The 27,332-nt window shown below is 40.7% G+C and overlaps 1 protein-coding gene across 2 annotated transcripts in view; it reads left to right on the forward strand.

Moving 5' to 3' along the window:
- Positions 1-27,332, forward strand: part of MAGI1 (membrane associated guanylate kinase, WW and PDZ domain containing 1) — a 701,787-nt gene that overhangs the window by 596,877 nt on the left and 77,578 nt on the right. For both annotated transcript variants that reach the window (XM_064274271.1, XM_064274270.1), the window contains exons 5-10: positions 6-207; positions 6,605-6,687; positions 11,850-11,885; positions 17,241-17,298; positions 23,429-23,535; positions 25,505-25,597. In XM_064274271.1, the coding sequence (XP_064130341.1) occupies positions 6-207; positions 6,605-6,687; positions 11,850-11,885; positions 17,241-17,298; positions 23,429-23,535; positions 25,505-25,597 (579 nt within the window). The remainder of the gene's footprint in view (positions 1-5; positions 208-6,604; positions 6,688-11,849; positions 11,886-17,240; positions 17,299-23,428; positions 23,536-25,504; positions 25,598-27,332) is intronic.

A 27,332-nucleotide genomic window follows, 5' to 3' on the forward strand; every position in this document is an offset into this window, starting at 1 on the left:
AACAGCCGATTCTGGTGACCAAGACGAGCACACGCTCCAAGAGACAACACTACTGCCTGTGAATAGTGACATCGTTGCTGCTCCCATCACGGACCCTTCTCAGAAGTTCCCTCAATACCTACCTCTTTCTGCAGAGGATAATTTAGGTCCTCTACCTGAAAACTGGGAGATGGCCTATACGGAAAATGGAGAAGTCTATTTTATAGAGTAAAGTACACTATTATTTCTACTTGAATCTTGCCCTTTCCTTCTTTCCCCTTCCATCCCTCCCTCCAGCAGCTACAGATACAAATTAAATCCAAAAGGTTTGATCACACACTGAGGGTATTCTCTCACATGGTTTAACATGCTTAGCACAAAAAAAGGTAATTAGCCATATCATCCTAATCATTGAATCTAAGAACGTGAAGAAGTATAACATGAATAATTTTGCTAAAGGATTAGACAGCTAAATTGTGGCATAAATTACGGTGTAACATGTACAGTATATATTTAGCCGTTGAAAATAAATCCTTTGCTCATTTTTTTTTTAATTGTGTTCAGTTTTCTTTTTCTGATGATGAAGAAACTTAAGAGTTCTTTATCTACTCTGGATATAATTCTTTATCATATATGTGATTTGCAAACATTTTCTCCAAGTCTTTTCTTTTCATTGTCCTGTGTCTTTTGAAGAGCAGAAATGCTTAATTTTGAAGAAGTCTAGTTTGTTAATTTTCTGTTTTATTGATTATGATTTTGGTATAGTAGCTAAGAAATTTTGCCTAAACCAAGGTCATAAAAATTTTATGCTATGTTTTCTTTTACAAGTTTTATAGTTTTATATCTAGGTCTATGATTCATTTTAAGGTAATTTTTGTACCTGGTGCGAGACGTGGGTTGAAGTTAGAGGCTATAGAGATGTGAAAAGTTTTTCAAAAATATGAAACTTAAATTCTTTATAGCTGAGCATTTAATAAGTAATCTTCACTGAAAAGGAAAAAGAAAAAATACATATAATCCATTCCAGTAAGTCTAAGATGTGTGATCTTCCTAACCAACAATAGTCAGTTTTCAAAAGCCTGTACTTTGGCTCTGTTATCCACCATTGAGTAACAGTTATTTTATGCACCACTAAAAAAGAAAATGAACAAGGCCAATTAAGCTGGGAAAAAAAGCAAAGTATAGTTAAATTTATTACTGACGTAGATTGAAGTTGAAGATGTACTTTTAAGTGAACAACAAAATGGGGGGGCGCATTGCAGAACAATATATATTACCTTAATTTTGTAAAATATGTGTATTGTACACATGTGTGTGAAGATAGCTTGGAGCACTTCCCGATGAAAGTAAAAGACAGCCTTTAGTATGGATTACATCTGAACATATAGAAAACTAAAATCCTTACAACTGGACTAGTAAAAAACGTTATGATAAATGAGGAAGAAATTGAAGTTCTGAAGGATTTCATTCTTCTTGGATCAACAATCAACACCCATGGAAGCAGCACTCAAGAAATCAAATGATGTATTGCATTTGACAGACAAATCTGCTGCAAAAGACCTCTTTAAAGTGTTAAAAAATGAAGATGTCACTTTGAGGACTAAGGTGCACCTGATCCAATCCATGGTATTTTCAATTGCCTCTATCTTAGTTATGTTGTGCTGCTATAACAGAAAGACCACAAGTGGATGGCTTTAACAAACAGAAATTTATCATCTCAGTCTAGGAGGCTCTAAGTCCGAATTCAGGGTACCAGCTCCGGGGGAAGGCTTCTGTCTTTGTTGGCTCTGGGGGAGTGTCCTGCTCATCAATCTTCCCCTGGTCTAGGAGCTTCTCAGCACAGGGACCTTGGGTCCAAAGGACACGCTCCCCTCCTGGTTCTTCATTTTTGGTGGCATGAGGTCCCTCTCCTCTCTGCTTGATTCTCTTTTTTATGTCTCAAAAGAGATTGACTCAAAATACAACCAAATCATTAACATTACTGCCTCTAATCCTGCCTCATTAACATCATAAAGGTTAGGATTTACATCACATCAGATCATAAAATGGTGAACAACCACAGAATACTGGAAATCATGGCCTACCCAAGTTGACACACATTTTTGGTAGAAACAATTGAATCCATAACAGCCTTATGTGAAAGCTGGACAGTAAAAGTGGAAGACTGAAGAACTGAGGCATTCAGGTTGTGATGTTGGTGAAGAATATTGACTATACCATGGACTACTAGAAGCTGGCAGTTCGAATCTGCCAGGCGCTCCTTGGAAACTCTATGGGGCGGTTCTACTCTGTCCTATAGGGTTGCTATGAGTCAGAATCAACTTGATGGCCCTGGGTTTTTTTTTTTTTTTAACTAGAAGCATGAACAAATCTTGAAGGAAGTACAGCTTAGAGTGCCTCTTAAAGGTGAGGATGGCAAGACTTTGTCTCAGTTACTTTGGGCATGTCATCAGAAGGGACCAATTGCTGGAAAAAAACATCATGTTAGGTAAAGTAGAAGGTCAACAAAGAAAGAGGAGACCCTCAATGAGATGGATTGACACAGTGGATGCAACAGTGGGCTCAAGCATAGCAATAATTGTGAGGATGGCACAGGACCAGGCAACTTTTCATTCTGTTATACATAAGGTTGATGTGAGTCTATGGCACCTAACAACAACATACACACATGTGGTGTGTATTACATGTGTATGTTTGTTTCTGTGACTATGTAGATACAGTTCTGCATATGGAAAAAATCTGGAAGTATATCTTAGCAGTTGGGCTTGAGTTAAGTAAGGAATTTACTTTCTAACCACATTATACATTTCTTTGTAGTTTTCATATTTTGTACTAAGCATATATATTATAATGAGAAAAAAAAAAAGCTAAAAATGTATGTTTCCTAAAGACATGGATATAAGGGAAAGGCTTGGGTCTTAGAACACCCTCTTTGAGAATCTACCTAGGAAGACTGAGATAAACGACCTAGAGTTCCTGTGATTGTTTGAACCTCAAAGAAGCTCCACAGAGGCTGAGTGAGGACCCTGGACTTTACCCCCACCCGGCAGCAATAAGGCAGCACTCCCCTTTACCCTGCCACAGGAATGTCCAAGGAGGACAGCTAACATGAAAGGTTTAAATAAGGTCTGGAGTCCCATAACCTAATGCAAAGAACTGGGAAGTTTCCAAGTGAATGAACAAAAACAATAGATGCCAACACCAGGATGACAGAGATGTTAGAATTTTCTGGCAAAGACTTTAGAGGAGCCATCATAAAAGTGCTCAATGAACAATTACAAACATGCTTGAAACATGACAAATAGAAAGTTTCAGGAAAAAACAGAAAGTCTCAGCAAGGAGATAGAAGATTAAAAAAAAAAGAGGACAATTTTAAACTGAGAAATAGAATAATTGAAGTAAAAAGCTCAGTGGATGGGTTCAACAGCAGAATAGAAGGGACAGAGAAAACAATCAATGAACTTGAAGATAGAAAATAGAAATTACTCAATCTGAACAACAGAGCGAAAATTGGGGGAAAATTAACAGAGCTTAAAAACCAAACCATTCAATTAGAAAATGAACAAAAGACATGAACAACAGTTCACTAAAGAGGATATATAGATGGTAAAATCATTTATCCCAGAGAAGTGAACACTTATGTTCACTTCCCCTAAATTTTTTCCAAACAAATTTTTTTTTCCTGTTTTGTAGCCAGAGCTACTTGACTTGTAGTTCCTTGCTCCACCCACTTAGCTTGTCGAGAACGGATTGGGGACTGAAGCAGAATTTTGTCCCAGAAATGCAAAGATGTTCAACATTATTAGCCATTAGAGAAATGCAGATTAAAACCAAAATGAGATGTTACTACACACCTATCAGAAGGGCTAAAAATTGTGACAACACGAGCTGATGGTGAGGCTGCAGAAGAATTGAATCACTCATGCATTGCTGGTGGAATGTAAAATGGTACATTCTAGAGAACAGTTTGGCTATTTCTTAAAAAGCTGAACATGTAAATGGTTAAAATGGCAAATGTTAAACAAAAACAAACTAAACATTCAGCTATCACACAACCTGGTATTTGCACATTTGATCATTTATTCCAGAGAAGTGAACGCTTATGTTGGTCCAAAAATCTGTACCTGAATGTTTGTAACAGATTTTATTCATAGTATCTCCCAAACTGGAAACAACACAGATGTCCTTCAGTGACTAAACAGTGGTACATTCATACCATGGACTATTACTCATCAGTAAAAAGAACTAATTATTGATATATGCAACAACCTGGATAAATCTCATGCCATTCCCCAAGGGTTACGTACTGTGAAATGATAAAAGTGGAGAACCAATTAGTGGTCCGCAGGGTTTAAGGAGAGAGGTGGGGGAGCTTAGAAGGGACACTGTGTGCAGCTATAAAGGGGCAACATGAGGGATCCTCGTGAAGGAAATGCTCTGTATCTTTACGATATCAATTTCCTTGTTGTAATAGTGTGCTAAAGTTTTATAAGATGTTACCATTGGTGGAAGGAGGCCTGGTGGCACAGTGATTAAGCACTCAGGTGCTAACCCAAAGGTTGATGGTTCGAACCCACCAGCCACTCTGAGGGAGAGAGATGTGGTAGCCTGCTTCCATAAAGGTTACAGACTTAGAAACCCTGTGGGGCAGTTCTTCTCTTTCTTATAAAACCAAAAAACCAAACCCAGTGCCATCAAGTCGATTCCGACTCATAGCAACCCTAATAGGTTTGCTGTTTTTCCGGATCAGCTCGGTGGCAGTGGGTACCACTGGTGTGTGTGTACTCTCGCTGTACTGGTTCTTATAACTGCATGTGAATCTACAATTATCTCAAAATGTTTTGTTTTTTTAATTATGTATAATTCTCCCTTCCAGCAAGGACCATTTTACTAGAAGTAGTGCAGACCGTAGGACCAAACCATAGAATCCCTTGGTTTGATTCCAAGTTCTGTGATTTATCAGAGAGGGTCATTTGGCAAATTTTTCCATCCTCAGTGTTCTCATCTGGCAGATGGAGAGTAATAATTTTAATACTAAATTCCCTCATAGATTATTATAAGGATTAAATAAATTGTAATTTATGTATAAAATACTTAAAACAGGTCTTGGTAGAAGTACAGGCACCAGGAAGTAGGAGTGGTGGTGGTGGTTGTTACTGTTTAGCTTTTTTTCCTTTTAACACAGTTGAGATAACATGTATATACATTTGCCCATTCTGTTTTTCATCTAAGTGATATTTTTCATTAACAGTAAATAAGATTTGAATCTAAAATATATTTTTTTCTCATATTTATAACATAAACTTGAAACTTTAAAAAAAAAAACAAAAAACTAGGTTACTCCCTAAACTTCAGGAGCCCCTGGGTGATGCAAACTGTTAAGTGCTCCAGTAGCCAAAAGGTTGGCAGTTCAAACCCACCCAAAGCTGCCTCTGAAGGCAGGCCTGGCAGTCTGCTTCTGAAGGGTCACAGCCAGGGCCGGATTACCCAGTAAGCAAGGCACTCACACCTTACATGTGCGTACTTACTAATCTGCAGTGAACAGTTACACCCGTTTTGTTTGCTACAAGTTAGTAAATGAGCACAGGTGAGCCCCTGAGTACCTTGCTTGATGTCAGCCAGTTCGTACCTTGCTTGCATGGGTTCACCACATGGGGCTGCCATGAACTGGAATCAACTCAACAGTAACTAACAACTACCTAAACCTCAAAAAAAAAATTTTTTTTTTTTTCCCCAAACAAATTTCTTGGTTTTTCATTTCTGGCTTGTAGCCAGAACTACTTGACTCTTACTTCCTTGCCCCACCCACTTAGCTTGTGCAGAGCGGACTGGGGACTCAAGCAGAACTTTGTCCCAGTGCCTTGACCGACTTCAGGGAGCACAGAAGCTGAATTCTTCCAGTCATTCTCGTGACATTTCTAACATGACTGAAGGGCAATATTCATGGGAATGTTTCTGTATACTTTCAAGCCTTCAGTGACCCGAGTGTCTATTGAAACATTTCATCTAGAGTTGGACTATACTCTCCAGAAGGCAGATGAATGACATTGCTTCTCCAGGCTTTTTCTTGGCCCAGGTCCTATTTACTATAGGTAATTTTGGGTTGTCTGCACTATGTCTAAGGCCTAATTTAGGACACTGTGATTAATGATATATGTTAGTAGCTTTGAGTCACTTGCGTGAATTGAGGTAGTTTCACACTGTCGTGAGAATTCTTATATGATATAATGAGTGTAATAGCAGCCTCCTTTGTGAATCCCAGCATCCAGGATGTAAGTCATAGACAAATTAGAACTGGAGTTTCTCAGCAAATTTGAAGACCCTTTTTTTTCCACAGTATGGACAAGGGGTATCATTTGGAACTCACTATACAAAAATAAAGTTAATATTACGTTTTGAGCTTTCAGCAACTGAATGACTATCTTAGGTAGGTCAAGAGCTGAGCTAAGATCCTCCCCAAGTGCTTTTCTCATTCCAAGCTCAGGTTCCCTTCTGCTTTGTGTCTGCTGTTGGAAAGCATATTGGCTTTGTTTGAGGAGCAAATGTGGAAGAGTGTGTAGTTCTTCTGTCTTTGGGCTTTTTTTTTTCCCCCCAGCAAATTTCTTGTTTTGTTCTTGGTTTGCAGCCATAACACTAAAACAACATCTTGGCTAGATCCTCGGTGCCTGAACAAGCAGCAGAAGCCTCTGGAGGAGTGTGAAGACGATGGTAAGAAACTAGGAAAATCGGGGGTTTGATGAGTATGGGTTTGTTCACATGTGCAAATTTTAAAGAGTTTGTGGCAAGGTTGACCAGGTTTTAACAATGTTTTTAAAAAATGTAATTCAGTTTCTAGTAAATATGCTGTGGTTTACAGAAGAAGGCAAGAAGTCTGTAGAATTGTTTTCAAAAGAACAGTTCATGTGTACATAAAGGCAGGAACAAATAAAAATCTCCATGAGAAACAACTTTAGCACAGTCGGAAACTGTTCCAGTAAAGATAAAACCTTCTTCAGGAATTCGGAGAAGACTCTAGAAGTTCCCTAAAAAAAACCAAAAAGCTCTGGTCACTTACACTTAAGGAACCCTAACCCTATGTTATGTACATCTTAGGGAAAAAATCAAGAGCTCTTCTTGAACTCTGCATATTTCATAACTCTGTGATTTTCCCAGTCTGGGGTAGTGGGAACAGATCCTGACTTGTATGGGAATCTCTGTATAATTTAGAGTATATCCTAAACATCTAAGGAGCCCTGGTGAAGAAACTGTTCAGCTGCTACCCGAAAGGTTGGTGGTTTGAACCCATCCAGTGGCTCCAAGGGAGAAAGACCTGGCAATCTGCTCCCATAAAGATTACAGTCTAGGAAACCCTATGGGGTAATTCTACTCTGTCGTATGGAATCGCTATAAATCAAAATGGACTCAGTGGGACCTCACAACAATAATAACTTAAATATCTGAAATGTGTATTTTTCCAAGAAAGAGGCTGAGGTGTTGTCCACAGCCCATCCCCACTTAATCTTGGAAAAAATTTAACTGGCTGTAAGAGTTCCTATTGAAAAAGTTTATTTCAAAGCATTGAAGTTTCTAATTACTTCCCCAAAATGGAAAAAAAAAAAAAAAGTACCTTTTCAGTACAGTGAAATCTATTCCAAGTTCTACAGAAATTACTTATTTTACATAGACAAATTAAAAGGGAAATGGTTTACTTTCCTGCTCATTATTCAATTCTGGCATTTGAATTAGTAGTATAATTATTGAATACATATTTTACTGCAAGATAACAAAACTTTATTAATTTATCCTATGGTGCAGAATTGTTGCACATATAAACTGGAGATTAGTTTGAAAATGCAAGGCAGTAATTTAAAATGTAATACTGTTGAAACTGTGCTCCAAGATCTTTTCATTGTAAATGGTTTGAAAGTTACAGTAAATAAGCATAGAGTTGCATGGTCATTTTTATCTGAGTGACATTACGTGGAAATACAAATTCTGCTGAGTTAGGAGGCATGACTGAGAAACTTGTTTTATTTTAGTTGTTCGGTCTTGATTCTTAAGAAGGAATGGAACGGGTGTGGTCATCTCTGTTATTTTGCATTCTTAGGGGGTGTCTTAGTTGTCTAGTGCTGCTATAACAGATGTACCACAAGTGGATGGATTTAGCAAACAGAAATTTATTCGCTCACAGTTTAGGAGGCTGAAAGTCTGAATTCAGGGTGCTGGCTCTAGGGGAAGGGTTTCTCTCTCTCTTTTGACTGGGAGAAGGTCCTTGTCTCCTTTCAACATCTGTGGGCCTGACATTTCTTGGAGATCTACATGTGTCTTGGTATCCGTCTTCCCCTGGGTCTAGGAGGTTCTCAGTGCAGGGCCCTGGGTCCAAAGGATGCACCCCGCTCCCAGCTCTTCTTTCTTGTCTCTCTCTCTTTCCTTGTTCTCTCTCCTTTTATCTCTTGTAAGATAAAAAGTGATGCAGGCTACATCCCAGGGAAACTCCCCTTACAAAGGATTGGGGCTGTGACCTGAGTAAGGGTGTTGCATCCCACCCTAATCCTCATTAGCAAGACCTAATCCTGCCTTATTAACATGATGGACCATAACTACAGGCATAGAGGTTAGAATTGACAACACATCATAAAATGGAGGATAATCAGATCACAAAATGGAGGACAACCACACAATACTGGGAATCATGGCCTAGCCAAGTTTACACATATTCCGGGGGCATACAGTTCAATCCATGACAGGTGTTAATGGACTATCCTGATTATTGAAATATTCTGTTTAATATGTAATACATAAATGACCAATTTTCAAAGAATCAGAACATAGCTAAAATATAGCCAACCGTGAAACTTCACAGAATAAAATGTAATCTTTATTTGATGCCTAATGATTCTTGAAGGCAATTTAGGCACTCTTATCACCGTAGGGTCTTCACTGTCAATATCTATTATACTGAGAATGTACGGAAGTGTCTGTTGATATAATTTTATAGATAATAGAAGACTACAGTAGCTTTTACTGAGAAAAACTGTGAATGGAGAAAAAGTATTGAGTAGAATTACTGGAGGTTTTTGTTACCAAATCTAGTAATTTTTAATTCTTAGAATTCTTGTCATTTGTGTTAATGTTATTCCTTTGGAACAAGTATGTAGTCATACCAAATGCAGTTAGTTTAGTAATTATCCATTTAACGTAAGCATTTCTATATTCTGTGTCTATGAGAAATCATATGTATTGTGTCCCTATGCGTAAGCGATATCAATATAAACCAGTCTATATTTCTGTGACAAGTAGCAGTTCACATGCCTCCATTTCATGATGCCAGTTAAACGAAGCTGTCTTTTGTTATTTTTTATATCATAATACGAAATAGAATAACGTTACTGGTCACCATATTGCTCTTGTGTGTCTGTCTCCTCTTTGTATGTCATATACACTTGTAATGTGACAATGTAACCAGCATACCTAATTACTGTGAAGATTTTCCATTTCCTATTTCCCATCTGAAGAAAGTGAGGAGCTAGTTTGGATTTGAGTCTTCAGTTTAGAACTCCTTTGTCATTGTTAGGTGTCTGGTTTGATAAGAAGCCTTTAACCTTGCCTTTGATCTCCAGACCGATATTTTAATGTCTGGTTGGTAACACCAACTGGTTGTCTCAAAGATGCCTCCAACTGAATCTAACTCATACCAAACTAATGATTCCCAGCCCCCATCTGATTCTAAGCGTTCCCTATCTCAGTTGAGGGTAAATTCATGCATACTAAGAATCCCCTTTGATCCATCACCTTTCTTCAAACCCGTTTCTAACCATCAACAGCTGAGTTCATTTTACCTCCTAAATATCTCCGAAATCCGGTCACCTCTTCCTCAAGACCTTTATCATCCTAGTCCAGATCATACTTCTCTCCTGCCTGGACTCTTGCCCACTGTCATTTTTACACTACAGCCAAGCAATTGTTTTTAAATGTAAATATGATTATGTTATCACTGACCACCCCCATAAACCCTGTTCAGTGGCTCTTTCATCTGCTCAGACTAAAAGCCAAGTCTGTAAGTTGGTTCTCCAAGCCCTGTGTGGTTTGGCCTGTCTTACTTTCTCCCCTTCTCTCTCTGCCCTTCAACCCCCCTGGTCCTCAGTGAGTTCCTGCTTCAGGACAGGTACGTGGTTCCCTCTTGTTAGAATACTCTTACATTTCACAATTAGTTATTGAATCACGTCTTTGTGTGGAACATGTCTACACACTTCACATGCATCAGTGAATACAGCAGACAAAAGCCCTGCTCTTGTAGAGCTTACATTTTACTTATTTTTCTCCAAGACTTTTGAATATATCTTACATATCCTTCATATCATGGCTCAGGGACTTTTTCCGCTACCTTGCCTTCAGATGTGATCAGATCCTTTTATTATATATCTTAATCTAGTGAATATATTGCAGTTTTAATTTTGGGTTTATTTATGTGAGTTTTGGACTTCTTCCTTTTTCCAAAAGGATAGAGATATGTCTGATTTTGCTCGTTTTTATATCTGTCACCTACCACAATGCTGGTACATAGTAGGTCTCAATGAATAATTATTGAAGAAATAAACAAATTCCCCAGAAGATTATTAGATAATACTGAAATGAGCATTTTCATGAAAGATTTTGTGCAAATCAGATTGCCCTTTTAAGAAATAGTGCCAGCGTCAAAACTTATTATTTGTAATTGGATAATATTTAAATGCAGGATTTACAGAGTGTGTATGGTCATGCTGGTTACTGAAAGCAACAACTTACTGATTCATTCATTCTGTCCTTCATTTGAGAAAAATTTAGTGAGTACTTACCACGTACCAGGCACACAGTGGACACTCGATATACTGCAGTGAAGACAGACCTGATCCATGTGTTTGTGGAGCTCCCAGTGGCGGTGACAGCCACCTGCTCTGCAGTGGGGAAACTTGCTGTATGAAATGAGTTACTGTGTCCAGTCCTGTGTTCTCTTCTAAGTAATAGTGCAATGTGTTACTGACAGTGGAAGGAGGTCGAGAATGGAAAGAATCTTGACTTGCTTTGCTCACTAAAATTATTGAGAACGTTCTCGTTCTAGTATTTCTCAGCTGTTTCACTTAAAAATCTTATATGCAAACACAAAGTCAGCAAACTCCTCCTCTATGACTCCTTCAGGGAAGCCTCCACTGAAATTTTGGCCTTGATGAACACCATCATGACATAAACTCATCTTTCTAGCTCCTTTTGAGACGTTGAAGTGCAGCTTCCAGCAGGAGCCCTGGTGGTGCAGTGGTTAAGAGCTTGGCTGCTAACCAAAAGGTCGACGGTTCGAATCTACCAGCCGCTCCTTGGAAACCCTGTGGGGCAGTCCTACTCTGTCCGATAGGGTCGCTATGAGCCAAAATCAACTCGATGGCAGTGGGTTTTCCATTCTCCAGGCAGCAGTATTACTTAAAAGTTAAGTAACACTTTAATTGTGAGTGTAACTACCTCACTGACTAGAGGATTATTGAAGGACTGAAAGGACTAATACTGAAAGGCCTAACAGCTTTGTTTGCTTGAAATAAGGTCTGTAATAAGTGACTTTCCACTTCAGAACATTGAAACCACAAAGGTATTTGTCATCTTTTACAACCAATCAAACCCTCTTTTGACATGCAAGGAAATGAGCCATATAATTATTCTGCCAATAGAAGCTGTTACTGTTTTGTGATTTACGCTGAGGTCACAAGTTTACTAGCCAAACCAGTGAAATAAGCCACAATGCAGGTAAGGACAAAATGAAGTGATGTGTTTGCTGCTTTGTTTCTGAGGCAAGTTTCTTTCCTGGTGCTGGTGTCTGAACGTGTCTCTCTCTTTTCTGTCTCATTCCTGCTATTCCTTTGGAGAAGAAGGGGTACACACGGAGGAGCTGGACAGTGAACTAGGTAAACCTCCCAGTTGCTGCATGCCCTGCTCTGCATGGACTTGTCTCCAGTAAATTGTTTAATCTTCTATTTCTGTAGTTTGTACTTCTCCAATTATGATTTTCATTCCAGCCTGTCCACAAAAGGTTAGTCGTACAACCGATGTGTCTGACAGCAGGCACCACACAGAGCTGTAATAAATTGTGTCTACAAGAAAAAGTGAGTTGAGACTAGAAGAGGGTTAGTGAACGGGCGAGAGGCAGTCTTAGGAAATGAGGGCTGGCTAAGAGTGGAGGAGGTGCTTGCTGTGTCCCTTCACCTTTCCCATAACCCATCCAGATCTTATTTTTTTATTTGTTGTATTGATGCTCACCTACATGAGTCATACAAGAAAAGCAAAGGAAAACAAACAAACAAAATCTCACAAGACTAAATGAAGGATTGTTGTAGGAGTAGCAGCAATAAAATCATTCCAGTGATTAGTTCAATAGTTACTCAGTCTTAGTAGGATGTTTCTAAGTCCCGTGTTCCACATGTTGACCTTGCCACCCTGTGACTGGCTTGAGAATCAGGTGCTGTGTTTGTGTGCACCTTTTCGGTGGGGTGTGTGTATTAATGTAAATCAAGTCTTGGCCGCTCTGGCTGTTGTAGCTCAGAAATAATTTATATTACCAGATAATGCCAAACTCTCTCCTACTGGAATATATTGAATTATGTTTCCTGCTAAGTTAGACATTTTATGTTCAACTTGGAGCAATATTAAAATTCATTTGCATTCCATCTGATGCTTCCACTGAGGGCTAGATGGGGAAACATGAGGTTCAGTTGAATCGCAGATGAAGGCCTTGGCTAATGGAAAATTGACCAGAGTATTTACATGAAATAGAAGATCATCTGTATGAACAGAACTGTCCTAAGATTATTGAATCTGCCTCGCATTTTTGAAATTGCCTTAAGAACTGAAAATGTAAATGTATTTTAATATAGATTATTGTTTTCATTTATTTTTATGTAAGTAATCACGGTTGACTAGAGTTAGGATATGACAGAATTTAGCTCTGTTTTTCTTAATGTTTGGGACATATCCTATTGAAATTGATGGATATGCCAGCATAATGGTCGATAACTATTGATTTATCCATTTTTAAAGATATTTAATAAGTTTTCATTGCGGTCATTGTGGTAAGAATGACTTCGGTTAACTCTATAATAGCACAATTTGAACCTAATTTATCAGAAAAGAATCTATCAACTCAGTGATATTAGGTAAGTAATTCAACTAAACACAATTAGGTTTTCCAGAGAAAAAAAATAAGTGCGTTAATCATTTTGTTGAACCAATTTAAACCACTCTTGATACCTGGATAATATGTGCGAGTGACCCTGTGGCTGCTGTAGGTGAACAGTGGAGATAACACAGCTCTGCTCAGGGACACAGCCTTGTGAAGTGCAGATGGTGAAATTTTAGAGAAAGAAGCATCTGTATTGTTTTCCATGCAACAGTTATACTGTCGGAACATTCCTATGCTGTTAAAGGCTCTAAAAAATGAGTTTTAATGGCTACCCTTCTCAATACCATAGCCACTTTTCCAGGTATGGTTTGGTGAGTGGTGGAGTTGTCTCTGAGGTCGTATCAGGTTGCCTGGGTTCAAATCCTGGCTTCCCCACTTACTAGCCCTTTGGCAGGTTATGCCACGTCTCTTAGCTTCCCTTTTCTTATTTGTAAACCAAACCAAAAACCCACTGCTGTCGAGTTGATTCCAACTCATAGCGACCCTATAGGACAGAGTAGAACTGCCCCATAGAGTTTCCAAGTAGCACCTGCTGGACTTGAACTGCCCACCTTTCGGCTAGCAGCCATAGCACTTACCCACTACGCCACCGGAGAGAGGGGCTAAAACAGTGTCTCCCATGGTGCTTATGAGGAGATTCAATGAGCGTCTTTCTTTCCTGTGATCAGTACATGTTACTGTGATTACCAGTTTTATTATCTATTAATTAATTGCCTCTTCTTGGAATTTCAGTACTTCCTTATGCTCCCTTATTCCTCTAATAGAGGCTAGGGAGGAATGTGTTCTCTGCTATGAAAATAGTCCAGATGTGCCCTTGTAGGTAGGGTAGAGATAGAACCCTTGATTTTTGCTTACACACGTCCACTGTGGAAAGAGTGGCTCCCACAGACACACACTCTGTTTTCTGTTGCATTTGCTCCAGACCTTATTGACAAGCTCACTGCCCATTTCCTTAATAAGAGGGTCCTAATTTCAGACAATAGCAGCTGTCAGGTTTTCTATGAACAATGCGATTCCAGATAATCTGCCTCTGAGAGGCGTGAGCGGTTGGCTTGGACATTGGACACAGGTCATTTGATTATAGAGCTGTCATTTCTGAACTCTGTTGTTTGAGCGGGGTCAGTAGCTCCATTATGCACTTTTGGTTTGCAGAATTTCTCACACCCTCTGCAGATACCACCCGGAATCGAGAAGCACTTGCAGAGCCTTCTTTTGGAATTATAGAATATTTGTGTGGTGACACCAATGAGGAGAGGTAGACACAGGAAAAGAGTTCCCCTCACAACCAAAACTAAGTCACCATTTTGAAATTCATCTCTGATTTTGTGAGTGACTACTGCTTTGTGTGCTGACAAATCTCTTTTGAAAAGAACTGAGAACATTTGCCTGCTCACTTTTTGCTTCTGTAGTGACAGAATAATACAGCATAAGATTTTTGGAGGCAGGAATAGTAAGCATGCAGGCCATGTAAATCTGTTCTATTCCTTTTGCTTTCTTAAAAGAGTTGCCATTTCTTGAACACTTCCTATATGCCGGGTGCTGTGCTAAGTGTCTTACAAGCGTCTTCATCTCATCCACAGTCGGCCTTTGAGGTAAACCCAGGTGGAAGATGTGGTTCAGAGACCCAGTGGCACAGAGCAGTGAAGCAGTAGAGTGAAGGCTCAATCCCAATCCTGGCAGCCCCCAAAAGGGTTCTGGTCGCCTGTGATCTCTCTGACATTCTTGTCTGTTGTCTAGACATGGAGGGTGGCTCTTCAAAGTTTTTTAGTAAACAAAATGTTAATGTAATTATTTTCTGGGCTTAAATATTTTCTCCCACTTTCAGCTTATTTTAGAACCAAACGAATGGCAAATTCTAGGACAAACATCTTCCATTTTTAAATTGATGACCCATTTCTATTTTAAGCTTTAGGAGACTAATTCCTATTATTAAGATAATCATCACATTCGAAGTGAGAAATCTATCTTTTCAATTTAAAATGAGTTTTAACTTGAAAAACTGGAAAATTTCTGGAGTTTACTAATCTCTTTCAGAAGATGGAGGTGTTTAAGTTTATGTTTTCAGGAATATCAGGTGACCAGCTCCATTTGTCAACGCCATGAGTGTAGCTTGTTGACTACAAAACAGAAGAAAAGATGAGAGGGGTCTAACCCTCCTGCACCCTCCATGCTCCCACATCCAAGCATTGACCACGAGGTGACTCAGCCGTCTCCTTCGACGATGACCCCTAAGTTATCCTTATGTCCCAGTGTCGCTCAATAACTGTTTTTTTTAAATTACTTATTAAGCAAGTTGAATTCTCAATATTTCCCCTATTTCATCTAAAGATAATCAGGCTAAATATATAGATTGCAAATTTTGAAGAGGATCAGGTTCCATTAAACATGAGGTGGCCCCCGCAAATTCACCCACTCTCACCCCGTGCCAGAACACATGGAGAGCTGTGCACCAATTTGGATTTTTTCAATATTAGATTTCCTACTCTTTGGAAATATTTTCTTGGTTCGTTTTCATTTAAATGGTAATTTCCAGCTTTTTAAGGGGAAACTGTTTCCAGGCATTTGATTTGCATCAGTCCCCAAGACTCAGGGTATAAAAATGTCAAGTTGTATCAACATCTACAGATTGGACCTGTCTTGTGTTTTAGTACCTTATGTTTCCCAGAATTCAAAGACTTCTTTAAAACCTGCTAAGTGTTTAAAAAATTAGAAAGAGGAAAACCTGTCTTTTTGTTTGTAAAGAAGTAACATGTAGAGCAAAAACCATGAAATTAACATCTCTTGATGTGCAGCCAAATCTGAACAAAACATGAACTTTGAGTAATTAGTCTGCGTGTTTGTGTGCACGCACGTGCCTCCATTTCATCCTGGAACTGTGTGTGGCATGTGGTGTAAGTTCTGTGTTCTGATAAAATGGTCACTGTTTGAAAATAGTGACCGCGTAATTCCTTGATTTAAAAAAACAAAACAAAACTAATTTTAAAGTAAGTGAGTGGTTGTAGCATCCCAGTCGAGCTGGGCTTGCTGGCTTCTTCTAGGAATGATGGTTGGCTTTGAAATGTGGTGTTGTCCAAGTTTGCCTTAACTCCAGGTGTGTAAGGGTGGCTTATAGATTAAGCTAAGTAATTGCTGCTGTGCCTGAAAGGAGGGCTTAATGACACCAAACATGTCCTGTTGGCTTCTTTCACCAGCTACAGTAATCTGGCTCAATGGGCTTTACGATACTGGTTATTGTTGTAACAGAACTCACTGTTACCTAGCTAATTAAGCTCCAATCTGTGATAAGAAGCCTTATGAAATAAAATTCAATAGAGCACGGCTGAGTTTTCAAAACGGCACATACATCCCCCAGTGCTATTCTTACGCCACATTTAAAGGAAGCCAATCTGCCCGCATGAGCACTGCTCTCCTGGTAAAGTGCTGGGGAAGATAGGCCTGTCCGGATACAGCAACTAGTGATGGACACATGCAATTCAAAACCCACCTGCACATGGACGTTTTTATTTACGAGGAGCAAGGGCAAAATAAGATGCAAATTTCACTTATTCCATGGAGAGCAGAACAGCACTATTGTATTAAAAATGAAAGGAAACATTAAATTTCACCCACTTTTTGCTTGTTTGGTAAGGCAGTCAAGAAACAAAATGAGAAACTGTAAATATTTAAAATAGAAAACTAGGCAGTCAAGGCAAATTTTGACTGTATTTCCATTAAAACAGTTTAATAGCTGACTTAGAATGAAAGCATCTTGGGCTGCACTTCATTAAGTTTTACTTCCTTACGTAAAGTATCGGTAGACGAAGAATTGCTTTTCACTAGGGAAACACTATGGGGCAGTTCTACTCTGTCCTATAGGGTCGCTATGAGTCGGAATCGACTCAACGGCACTGGGTTTTTTTTTTAGGGAGACACTATTTGGCTCAATAACACTGTTGTTGTTGTTAGGATACACACTTTTATTTGGATATAAGGCTTTTTTTTTTTTTTTTTTTAGTGAGTCTTTCTTTCCTAAGTTGGTTGTCAAAAATCCACAGGCCCTTGAACAAAATATACTTCTTGTTCTAAATATTCTTTTATTTTTCAGAACTGCCTGCTGGATGGGAAAAGATTGAAGACCCTGTCTATGGTATCTACTATGTAGAGTAAGTTGCTATGGACACTCTGCATTTCAGTGTGAACCTTCTCTGTAATTATGTACATTTATGCTGCCTTCGCTGTAAGATACCAACACTAAATAACAATAATAATGTAATATTGATTTTATGGGGGTTCCGTGGTAGAATCCTCACCTTCCATGTGGCAGACCTGGGTTCAATTCCCAGCCAATGTGCCTCATGTGCAGCCACCACCCATCTCTCAATGGAGGCTTGTGTGTTGCTATGATGCTGAACAGACTAAGACAAACCAGCAAGAAAGCCCTAGTGATCTGAAAATCAGCCGTCGGTAACCCTGGATCTCACCATTTGCTCTCCATTGTTCATGAGGTTGCTGTGAGTCAGGGGCCAACTCGACGGCAGCCAACTGCAGCAACCATCTATTGATGGAGTGATACTAGAAGAAAATTTAAAAATCCAAGAGAGAACACATTGAAAAATATGCTTTATATCATTTCCTGTGAGAAAGATGGGAAATAACCAATAAAATGTCCTTTGAAAGAAACAGGTGCCATATAAATGTTCTATAGTCATAATCACACCTGCTACAATGAAGATAACTGGCCTGCTTCCTCTGCCCCCCACTGCTGGCAATGGAAAGTCGTTTGTTTGATACCCTGGTGATATCAATGTATGATGTGACAATGCCAGCCCATAAAGTGCTCAGCATCGTATTGCAAAAAATTATGAATTCAACATAGCAGGGGTCCTTGCCCAATACTGACCTTGCCTCGTCTTTACCTAACAAGAAGGATTGGTGATTGGGGCATCAGAGAGGCTGGCTTGGTCATTTCTCTGACCTTCATAAAGCAAATTCCCATAGCGTGCCCACAGAGGGGTTTCTGCCTATCTGGGACTCATTTTGGGTTCTCCCTCAACTGGTTTGTGCATCAGGAGGGAAGAGCAACAAGGAATGACAGCTCTGATAGGTGAAGAGACATGGTTTGAGGTTTGAGGGAGAACCATTCTCTTACTTTCTGCTTCTTCCTCTTGTCTTTTCAGATCCTCACGCCTTTTGATGTTAGGCTATTTCTTAGAGTGGAATTGCCTGCAAGAGTTAGGAAATAAAAGAGTAGGCTGTAATAAGCAGTAAGGGTAGTCAGTCTATCCAAGCTGTTTTACAAACCTGCCTTTATTTTTTCATGTGGCTTTAAAAATATTTAAAGTTTTAAATAATCACATAGTAAGTATATTCCCAAGCTTCTAACAAAGTATAATTTTGATTTTATTTTAATTCATTATAAATATGAGTATGTATATATTTGTGTGTACATATGTGTCTTAGTCATCTAGTGGTGCCATAACAGAAATACGATAAGTGGATGGCTTTAACAAAGAGAAATTTATTTTCCCACAGTCTAGTAGGTTACAAGTCTGAATTCAGGGCATCGGCCCCAGGGGAAGGCTTTCTCTCTCTGTCGGCTCTGGAGGAAGGTCCTTGTCCTCAATCTTCCTCTGGTCGAGGAGCTTCTCAGGCACAGGGACCCTGTGTCCCAAGGATGCACTCTGCTCCTGGTGCTGCTTTCTTGGTGGTATGAGGTCCCCAACTCTCTGCTTGCTTCCCTTTCCTTTTATCTCTTGAGAGATAAAAGGTGGTGCGGGCCACACCCCAGAGAAACTCCCTTTATCTTGGATCAGGGAGGTGACCTGAGTAAGGCTGGTGTTACAATCCTACCCTAATCCTCTCAATATAAAATTGCAATCACAGAATGGAGGACAACCACAGAATACTGGGAATCATGGCCTCACCAAGTTGATAAACATATTTTTGGAGGGACACAATTCAATCCATGACAATATGTTTGTGTAAAGTGTGGGTATAAAATATACAGTGAAACCTGTGAGGCCGGAACTCAATGGACTGCCTGGTTTCTCCGGGTCTTGCCAAGCTTTCCACCTTTAACAAGGTGCAGTCTTGCCGCTTTTCTGTCACTCTGTTAGTGGAAAATATTTTAGTTTTCCTCCTCTGACAGGTTTCTGCCTTACACACGTTCCAGCTTTTGCAGGTTTTACTGTGTATGTGTGTTTTTTTACACTATGGACTTAGTTTTGGGGCCATCTAAAAATGTACCTAGATTTTTGTCACTTTGAACACATCACATCTCCTTAAGTTAGCTTTGTCAGGAGCCTTTCTGCCTAAGGCCTCTATTTTAATTCTGCCTATACATCTGTTGGGAAACCCTGGTGGCTTAGTGGTTAGGTGCTATGGCTGTTAACCAAGCGGTCAGCAGTTCGAATCCGTCAGGCGCTCCTTGGAAACTCTACGGGGCAGCTCTACTCTGTCCTATAGGGTAGCTATGAGTCGGAATCAATTTAACAGCAGTGGGTTTTTGGTTTTATACATCTGTTGATGAAAACTGCTGACGGATGTTGGTGGGATCCTCCTTTAATTGTTTGGGTGAGTGCTCATGCCTCTGGGGACCTATCGCAGGAAGTTACTCAGTTCTGAAATTCTGTGTTACAGACAGTGTCACATCTCTGCTTTCATCTCATTTTTCAACAATTCTGTGATCCACTTTTACTAAATTAAAAACTTCCTCTATCAGGTGAAACCTTGAACACTGCGAGAAAGCCAGTGGCTAAAATCCGGGAATGTGAAAGCAGGCAGACTGAGCTTGCATGCCCGTTCACTGCTCACTAGCTACACAATGTTGTTGAGTTACTGCCCGTTCACTGCTCACTAGCTGCACTATGTTGATGAGTTACTGCAGTTCACTGCTCACTAGCTGCGCTATGTTGGTGAGTTACTGCCCGTTCACTGCTCACTAGCTGCAATGTGTTGGTGAGTTACTGCAGGTTCACTGCTCACTAGCTGCGATGTGTTGGTGAGTTACTGCAGGTTCACTGCTCACTAGCTGCGATGTGTTGATGAGTTACTGCGGGTTCACTGCTCACTAGCTGCGATGTGTTGATGAGTTACTGCGGGTTCACTGCTCACTAGCTGCGATGTGTTGGTGAGTTACTGCGGGTTCACTGCTCACTAGCTGCGATGTGTTGGTGAGTTACTGCGGGTTCACTGCTCACTAGCTGCGATGTGTTGGTGAGTTACTGCGGGTTCACTGCTCACTAGCTGCGATGTGTTGGTGAGTTACTGCGGGTTCACTGCTCACTAGCTGCGATGTGTTGGTGAGTTACTGCGGGTTCACTGCTCACTAGCTGCGATGTGTTGGTGAGTTACTGCGGGTTCACTGCTCACTAGCTGCGATGTGTTGATGAGTTACTGCAGGTTCACTGCTCACTAGCTGCGATGTGTTGATGAGTTACTGCAGGTTCACTGCTCACTAGCTGCGATGTGTTGATGAGTTACTGCAGGTTCACTGCTCACTAGCTGCGATGTGTTGATGAGTTACTGCAGGTTCACTGCTCACTAGCTGCGATGTGTTGATGAGTTACTGCAGGTTCACTGCTCACTAGCTGCGATGTGTTGATGAGTTACTGCAGGTTCACTGCTCACTAGCTGCGATGTGTTGATGAGTTACTGCAGGTTCACTGCTCACTAGCTGCGCTATGTTGGTGAGTTACTGCCCGTTCACTGCTCACTAGCTGCAATGTGTTGGTGAGTTACTGCAGGTTCACTGCTCACTAGCTGCGATGTGTTGATGAGTTACTGCAGGTTCACTGCTCACTAGCTGCGATGTGTTGATGAGTTACTGCAGGTTCACTGCTCACTAGCTGCGATGTGTTGGTGAGTTACTGCAGGTTCACTGCTCACTAGCTGCACTATGTTGATGAGTTACTGCAGTTCACTGCTCACTAGCTGCGCTATGTTGGTGAGTTACTGCAGGTTCACTGCTCACTAGCTGCGATGTGTTGATGAGTTACTGCAGGTTCACTGCTCACTAGCAGCGATGTGTTGGTGAGTTACTGCAGGTTCACTGCTCACTAGCTGCACTATGTTTGTGAGTTACTGCAGGTTCACTGCTCACTAGCTGCACTATGTTGATGAGTTACTGCAGTTCACTGCTCACTAGCTGCGCTATGTTGGTGAGTTACTGCCCGTTCACTGCTCACTAGCTGCAATGTGTTGGTGAGTTACTGCAGGTTCACTGCTCACTAGCTGCGATGTGTTGGTGAGTTACTGCAGGTTCACTGCTCACTAGCTGCGATGTGTTGATGAGTTACTGCAGGTTCACTGCTCACTAGCTGCGATGTGTTGATGAGTTACTGCGGGTTCACTGCTCACTAGCTGCGATGTGTTGGTGAGTTACTGCGGGTTCACTGCTCACTAGCTGCGATGTGTTGGTGAGTTACTGCGGGTTCACTGCTCACTAGCTGCGATGTGTTGGTGAGTTACTGCGGGTTCACTGCTCACTAGCTGCGATGTGTTGGTGAGTTACTGCGGGTTCACTGCTCACTAGCTGCGATGTGTTGGTGAGTTACTGCGGGTTCACTGCTCACTAGCTGCGATGTGTTGGTGAGTTACTGCGGGTTCACTGCTCACTAGCTGCGATGTGTTGGTGAGTTACTGCGGGTTCACTGCTCACTAGCTGCGATGTGTTGATGAGTTACTGCGGGTTCACTGCTCACTAGCTGCGATGTGTTGATGAGTTACTGCAGGTTCACTGCTCACTAGCTGCGATGTGTTGATGAGTTACTGCAGGTTCACTGCTCACTAGCTGCGATGTGTTGATGAGTTACTGCAGGTTCACTGCTCACTAGCTGTGATGTGTTGGTGAGTTACTGCAGGTTCACTGCTCACTAGCTGCGCTATGTTGGTGAGTTACTGCCCGTTCACTGCTCACTAGCTGCAATGTGTTGGTGAGTTACTGCAGGTTCACTGCTCACTAGCTGCGATGTGTTGATGAGTTACTGCAGGTTCACTGCTCACTAGCTGCGATGTGTTGATGAGTTACTGCAGGTTCACTGCTCACTAGCTGCGATGTGTTGGTGAGTTACTGCAGGTTCACTGCTCACTAGCTGCACTATGTTTGTGAGTTACTGCAGGTTCACTGCTCACTAGCTGCACTATGTTGATGAGTTACTGCAGGTTCACTGCTCACTAGCTGCGATGTGTTGGTGAGTTACTGCAGGTTCACTGCTCACTAGCTGCACTATGTTTGTGAGTTACTGCAGGTTCATTGCTCACTAGCCGCAATGTGTTGGTGAGTTACTGCAGGTTCACTGCTCACTAGCTGCACTATGTTGATGAGTTACTGAAGGTTCACTGCTCACTAGCTGCGATGTGTTGATGAGTTACTGCAGGTTCACTGCTCACTAGCTGCGATATGTTGATGAGTTACTGCAGGTTCACTGCTCACTAGCTGCGATGTGTTGATGAGTTACTGCCTGTTCACTGCTCACTAGCTGCGATGTTTTGGTAAGTTACTGCCCGTTCACTGCTCACTAGCTGCGCTGTGTTGATGAGTTACTGCCCATTCACTGCTCACTGGCTGTGCTGTGTTGATGAGTTACTGCCTGTTCACTGCTCACTAGCTGCGCTGTGTTGATGAGTTACTGCAGGTTCACTGCTCACTAGCTGTGCTATGTTGATGAGTTATTGCCCATTCATTGCTCACTAGTTGCACTATGTTGATGAGTTACTGCAGGTTCACTGGTCACTAGCTGCGCTATGTTGATGAGTTACTGCCCATTCACTGCTCACTAGCTGCGCTATGTTGATGAGTTACTGCCCATTCACTGCTCACTAGCTGCGATGTGTTGATGAGTTACTGCCTAACTGAAATGTACTTTCCTTATCCATAGTACATGAACCAGAACAGGACCTGCCTCATGGCATTTATTGAGGATTTTAAGATACAATGCATGCAAAACAGCACAGTGACTGATACAGTAAGCAGTTAGTGTATACCAAAAAACCAAGCGCCATAGGACAGAGCAGAACTACCCTACAGGGCTTCCAAGGAGCAGCTGGCGGTTTCGAACTGCCAACCCTTTGGTTAGAAGTTCAGCTCTTAACCACTGCACCACCAAGGCTCCAGTGGGTCTGTGGAAGCTATTAATTTTAAGTTTTCTTTCCCCAACTGCACATTTGACAGAAGATGGTAAACATTGGAGACCACCTGCTTGTTCATTTCTAGTCACAGGACTTGGCTTGCCTGGCATTTTGCTTCTGGGATGAAGTGTTTCCTGACTGAATCCCGTTTACCTTCTCCTCCAGCCACATCAACAGGAAGACACAATATGAGAACCCCGTGCTGGAAGCCAAACGGAAGAGGCAGCTTGAGCAGCAGCAGCCGCAGCCGCAGCCAGAAGGTCGGCTCCCAGGTGTGGTGTTCTCTGGGGCTCTGGGCAGAGGAGCTCAGGGCAAAGCCTGGGTGCTGACACCCCGATGTGGTCAGGTCAGAAGCAGCCTTGATGATGCACAGGCTGATGGGTGGCATTGAGGGGAGGAAGGCAGAGCCTCTGCTAGAGCCCTCCAAAACCCAGAACGGCTACAGTGGGGGAGCCCACTTCAGTTTAGAAAGCGGAGATTTAAATATCGTCTCTGTGGTTAGACTGGAGAATGTTCTGGTGAGGAGAGAATCCCCTTCCCAGCAGCATTTGCACAACAGCTGGGATCTAAGTCCAAACCACCTTTAGCACTCTTATTCGAAGTGGAGTTTCTGGGCTCAAAACAAATTTCAGCTTTAGGAGCCTTACATGATGGGTCAGGAAGAGCTGGTGATTTCGAGCACTTGTTCAGACTTACAAATTAATTCACCCCCTTCATAAAAAAATATGAACGGTTCAGAATTGTGGAATGTTACGTTCTTCCTGTTTGTCCCGTCCCATTCTCAGTGATAAGGTGCAGAAATTTCCTAGGGATAACAAATACATGTATTTCAACAAAAATAAGATCATACTATACATGTTGTTTTGTGACCTGTTTTTCTAACTTAAAATATCTGTCTTATGCATCTTTCCATGTGGTTAATATAGATTTACTTTATAATTTTTAATGGCTGCAAGATGTTCTATTTTATGAATGTCTCAGCTTTATTTACCCACTTATTAATACATGCTTAGGTTTTTCCCAGTTTTTCATTGTGGTCTTTTAAAATATAGGCTTAGTACCCTCCACTCCCAATATAAACAGGGTTAATATGTGACTATCAGATGAGACACCTCTCCTTTTATTATTATAGAACTGGATATCATAAATTTAGATCTTAGACCAGGGGTCAGCAAACCTTTCCTGTGAAGGGACAGGTAATAAATATTTTAGGCTTTGCAGGCAACATAGTCTCTGACACAACTACTCCTTGTAGCCGGGAAGCAGCCAAAGGCAAAATGTGAAAAAAATGGGCATGGCCATTTTCCAATAAAACTTTTTTTATGAACACTGAAATTTGAATTTCATGTAATTGGCATGTGTCACAAAATGTTATTCTTTTTAATTTTTTAAATCTTTCAAAAATGTAAAAAACCATTCTTGGCTCATAGGTTATATAAAAATAGGCAGTGGAACAGATTTGGCTCAGGGGACCCTAGTTTGCCAAGCACCACTGTAGACAGTATATTTGAGTGTGTGTGTGTGTGTGTGTGTGTGCACACATTTGCCTAAGTTTGGAAAGTTGTTCTCTCTACCTTGATCTCTTTTCTATTTTTTTCTTTCAACTTTTTGTATTTTTCCTGAGCCTGTGAAACTTGGTAAAGTTAGAAAGTGCAGTTGGGAGAATGGGAGTGTGCAGTTGAGTCTAGTTAGGTGAAACGGAAAGTGATTCTGGGGTAAATCTCAAGGGTCACTCACTGCAATTCATTTATGGGCCTCTGCGATGAATAAGGCCAGCCACACTTAGGACCCAAGAGTATCAGTAATGGGTCCCATTTGGATTTCACTTGAGATGATAGCAAATAGCACCTTGGAAAAATGCTGAAATCCTCCCTAAACCACACGGGCTTCAGCAGTCCATCGCATTAGAGACATTTCTCTCTTTTAGGGATGGCCTTAGTGGATTTTCTATCTTTCTTGATGTTTCTTATTTGGTCTCACTGTGGACTCTCCAGCTAGAGAGACCTGGGACTTTTATTGGTTCCATCATATTTCTTTTCCCAAAGGTCTTGGACCAAAGAGAGAGCGAGAAGGAGAGATCAAGGTCTTGATCTCCTAAACATGGAGTGCGGTTAGATAACAATTTTCTTTTCATCTAAGCTGTCTGCCCCAGGTTTTATTGGTTTGGGTTTATTATTAGGAAAGCGAATCCTGAGTAAGTCAACCAGCCGTTTGACAGAAACTTTCTCCTCTTTCTTGTAGAATGGACAGAAGACCACTCAGCCCTTGTGCCTCCTGTTATTCCAAGCCACCCCCCAAGCAATCTGGAGCCAGCCAGAGAAGCTCCACTTCAGGGTAAAGTGTTTTTTATAATTGCATTATGGTTTTAGCTTCAAAAATCTAATTTTTTTTTTAAAGTGGACTCTTGTAACTCCCAAGTCATTCCTCTGATAGTGAAATATATGAATAATGAAAATAAATATAAATCCATTATTAATCAGACTTGTCAAGAAAAATTAGAAACTTTTTTGAATAAATTTCTTCGACTACTTGTTAACAACCAGTGTTTCTTAACCTCAGCACTGTTGACATTTTGGACTGGATCATTCTCTGTTGCGGGTTGTCCTGTGCATTTTTAGGGCATTTAGGAGCCCTGGTAGTGCAGTGGTTAAGAGCTATGGCTGCTAACCAGAAGGTTGGTGATTCAAATCCACCTGCTGGGCAGTTCTACTCTGTCCTATAGGGTGGCTATGAATTGGAACCAATGAGTTGGAACCAATTCAATGGCAACAGGATTTTTTTTTTTTTTTTGGTAGTAACATCTCTGGCCTCCGCTCCCCCAGTCCCACATCACTTGTGGCAACCAAACATGTCTTCAGACATTGCCAAATGTCCCCTGGGGGGCAAAATCATTCCTGGGTTGTAAATCACTGATTTAGAAACTGAAAATATTTAACATAGTATTAAATAAGATGCTTTTAAAAGTCAGAATTAGAGTCCTGGACAGAGCTGGAGAAAAAATGTGGAACAAAATTCTAACTCACAAAAAAAGACCAGAGACTGGAGAAACCCCGAGAGTATGGCCCCCAGATACCCTTTTAGCTCAGTAATGAAGTCACTCCTGAGGTTCACCTTCAGCCAAATATTAGATAGCCCCATAAAACAAAACAAGACATCAGCCCAGGGGCAAGGACTAAAAGGCAGGAGGAGACAAGAAAGCTGGTAATAGGGAACCCAAGGCTGAGTAGGGAGATTTTTGACATGTTGTGGGTTGGTAACCAATGTCACAAAACGATACATGTACTAGTTGTTTAACGAGAAGCTGGTTTGTTCTGTAAACCTTCATCTAAAGTACAGTAATAAAAAGAAAAAAAACATAAAAGTCAGAATTAGATACTTTAAGATTATAGTCAATATGATTGTTTTTTGGTGATTTCTCTGTGAATGTAAATGGTTTGATATTATTGTATTCTAACTTCTCATTCCCTCTTCTTGACACGGATCTTGGTATTTATGTGTTTTAAGATGTTTCAGTATATCTAACTTATTTTCATTCCCTAATAGTATGAGCCCCTATAGAAACTTGTTTCTGAAAATTGGAAGCTCCAGAATCTTGCTACTTTCAGACCTCATTACTCTTAAATGTTAAGAAAAGCTTTTGTTCTGTTTTTGTGTTGGTTTTTTCTTTTTAATAAGAAAAGTACAAGAGTATCATGTTTGATAGAGTTGGAGTATGTTTGTGGTAGAGAACCACTGAAAAGTCTCTAAAGTTTGTCTTGCTCCTTACAGTGTTTAAGAGGTATAGTTGTAGTAGACATAAAAAGACAAATAGCATAATTCTGTTCTATATTTTTATTCCTCTGTTATAATTTTCAAAAGAAAAAAATGTATCGCTCTAGCAGATACTGTCATAAGATTAGTTGTATTAATGTCAATTTATGTAAAATAGTTTCTTCTGAGTTGGGACACTTTTTATGGCGATAATGGTTTTAATAAGGATAGAACAGAGTAGATAATTACGTACTAGTTAATGTCAGCATGGTATGGCCTCCTCAAGATTTTTTAAATATAAAATTCCCTCTGCAGCCCC

Source organism: Loxodonta africana, chromosome 22 (assembly GCF_030014295.1).
Source record: "Loxodonta africana isolate mLoxAfr1 chromosome 22, mLoxAfr1.hap2, whole genome shotgun sequence".
Taxonomy (NCBI): domain Eukaryota; kingdom Metazoa; phylum Chordata; class Mammalia; order Proboscidea; family Elephantidae; genus Loxodonta; species Loxodonta africana.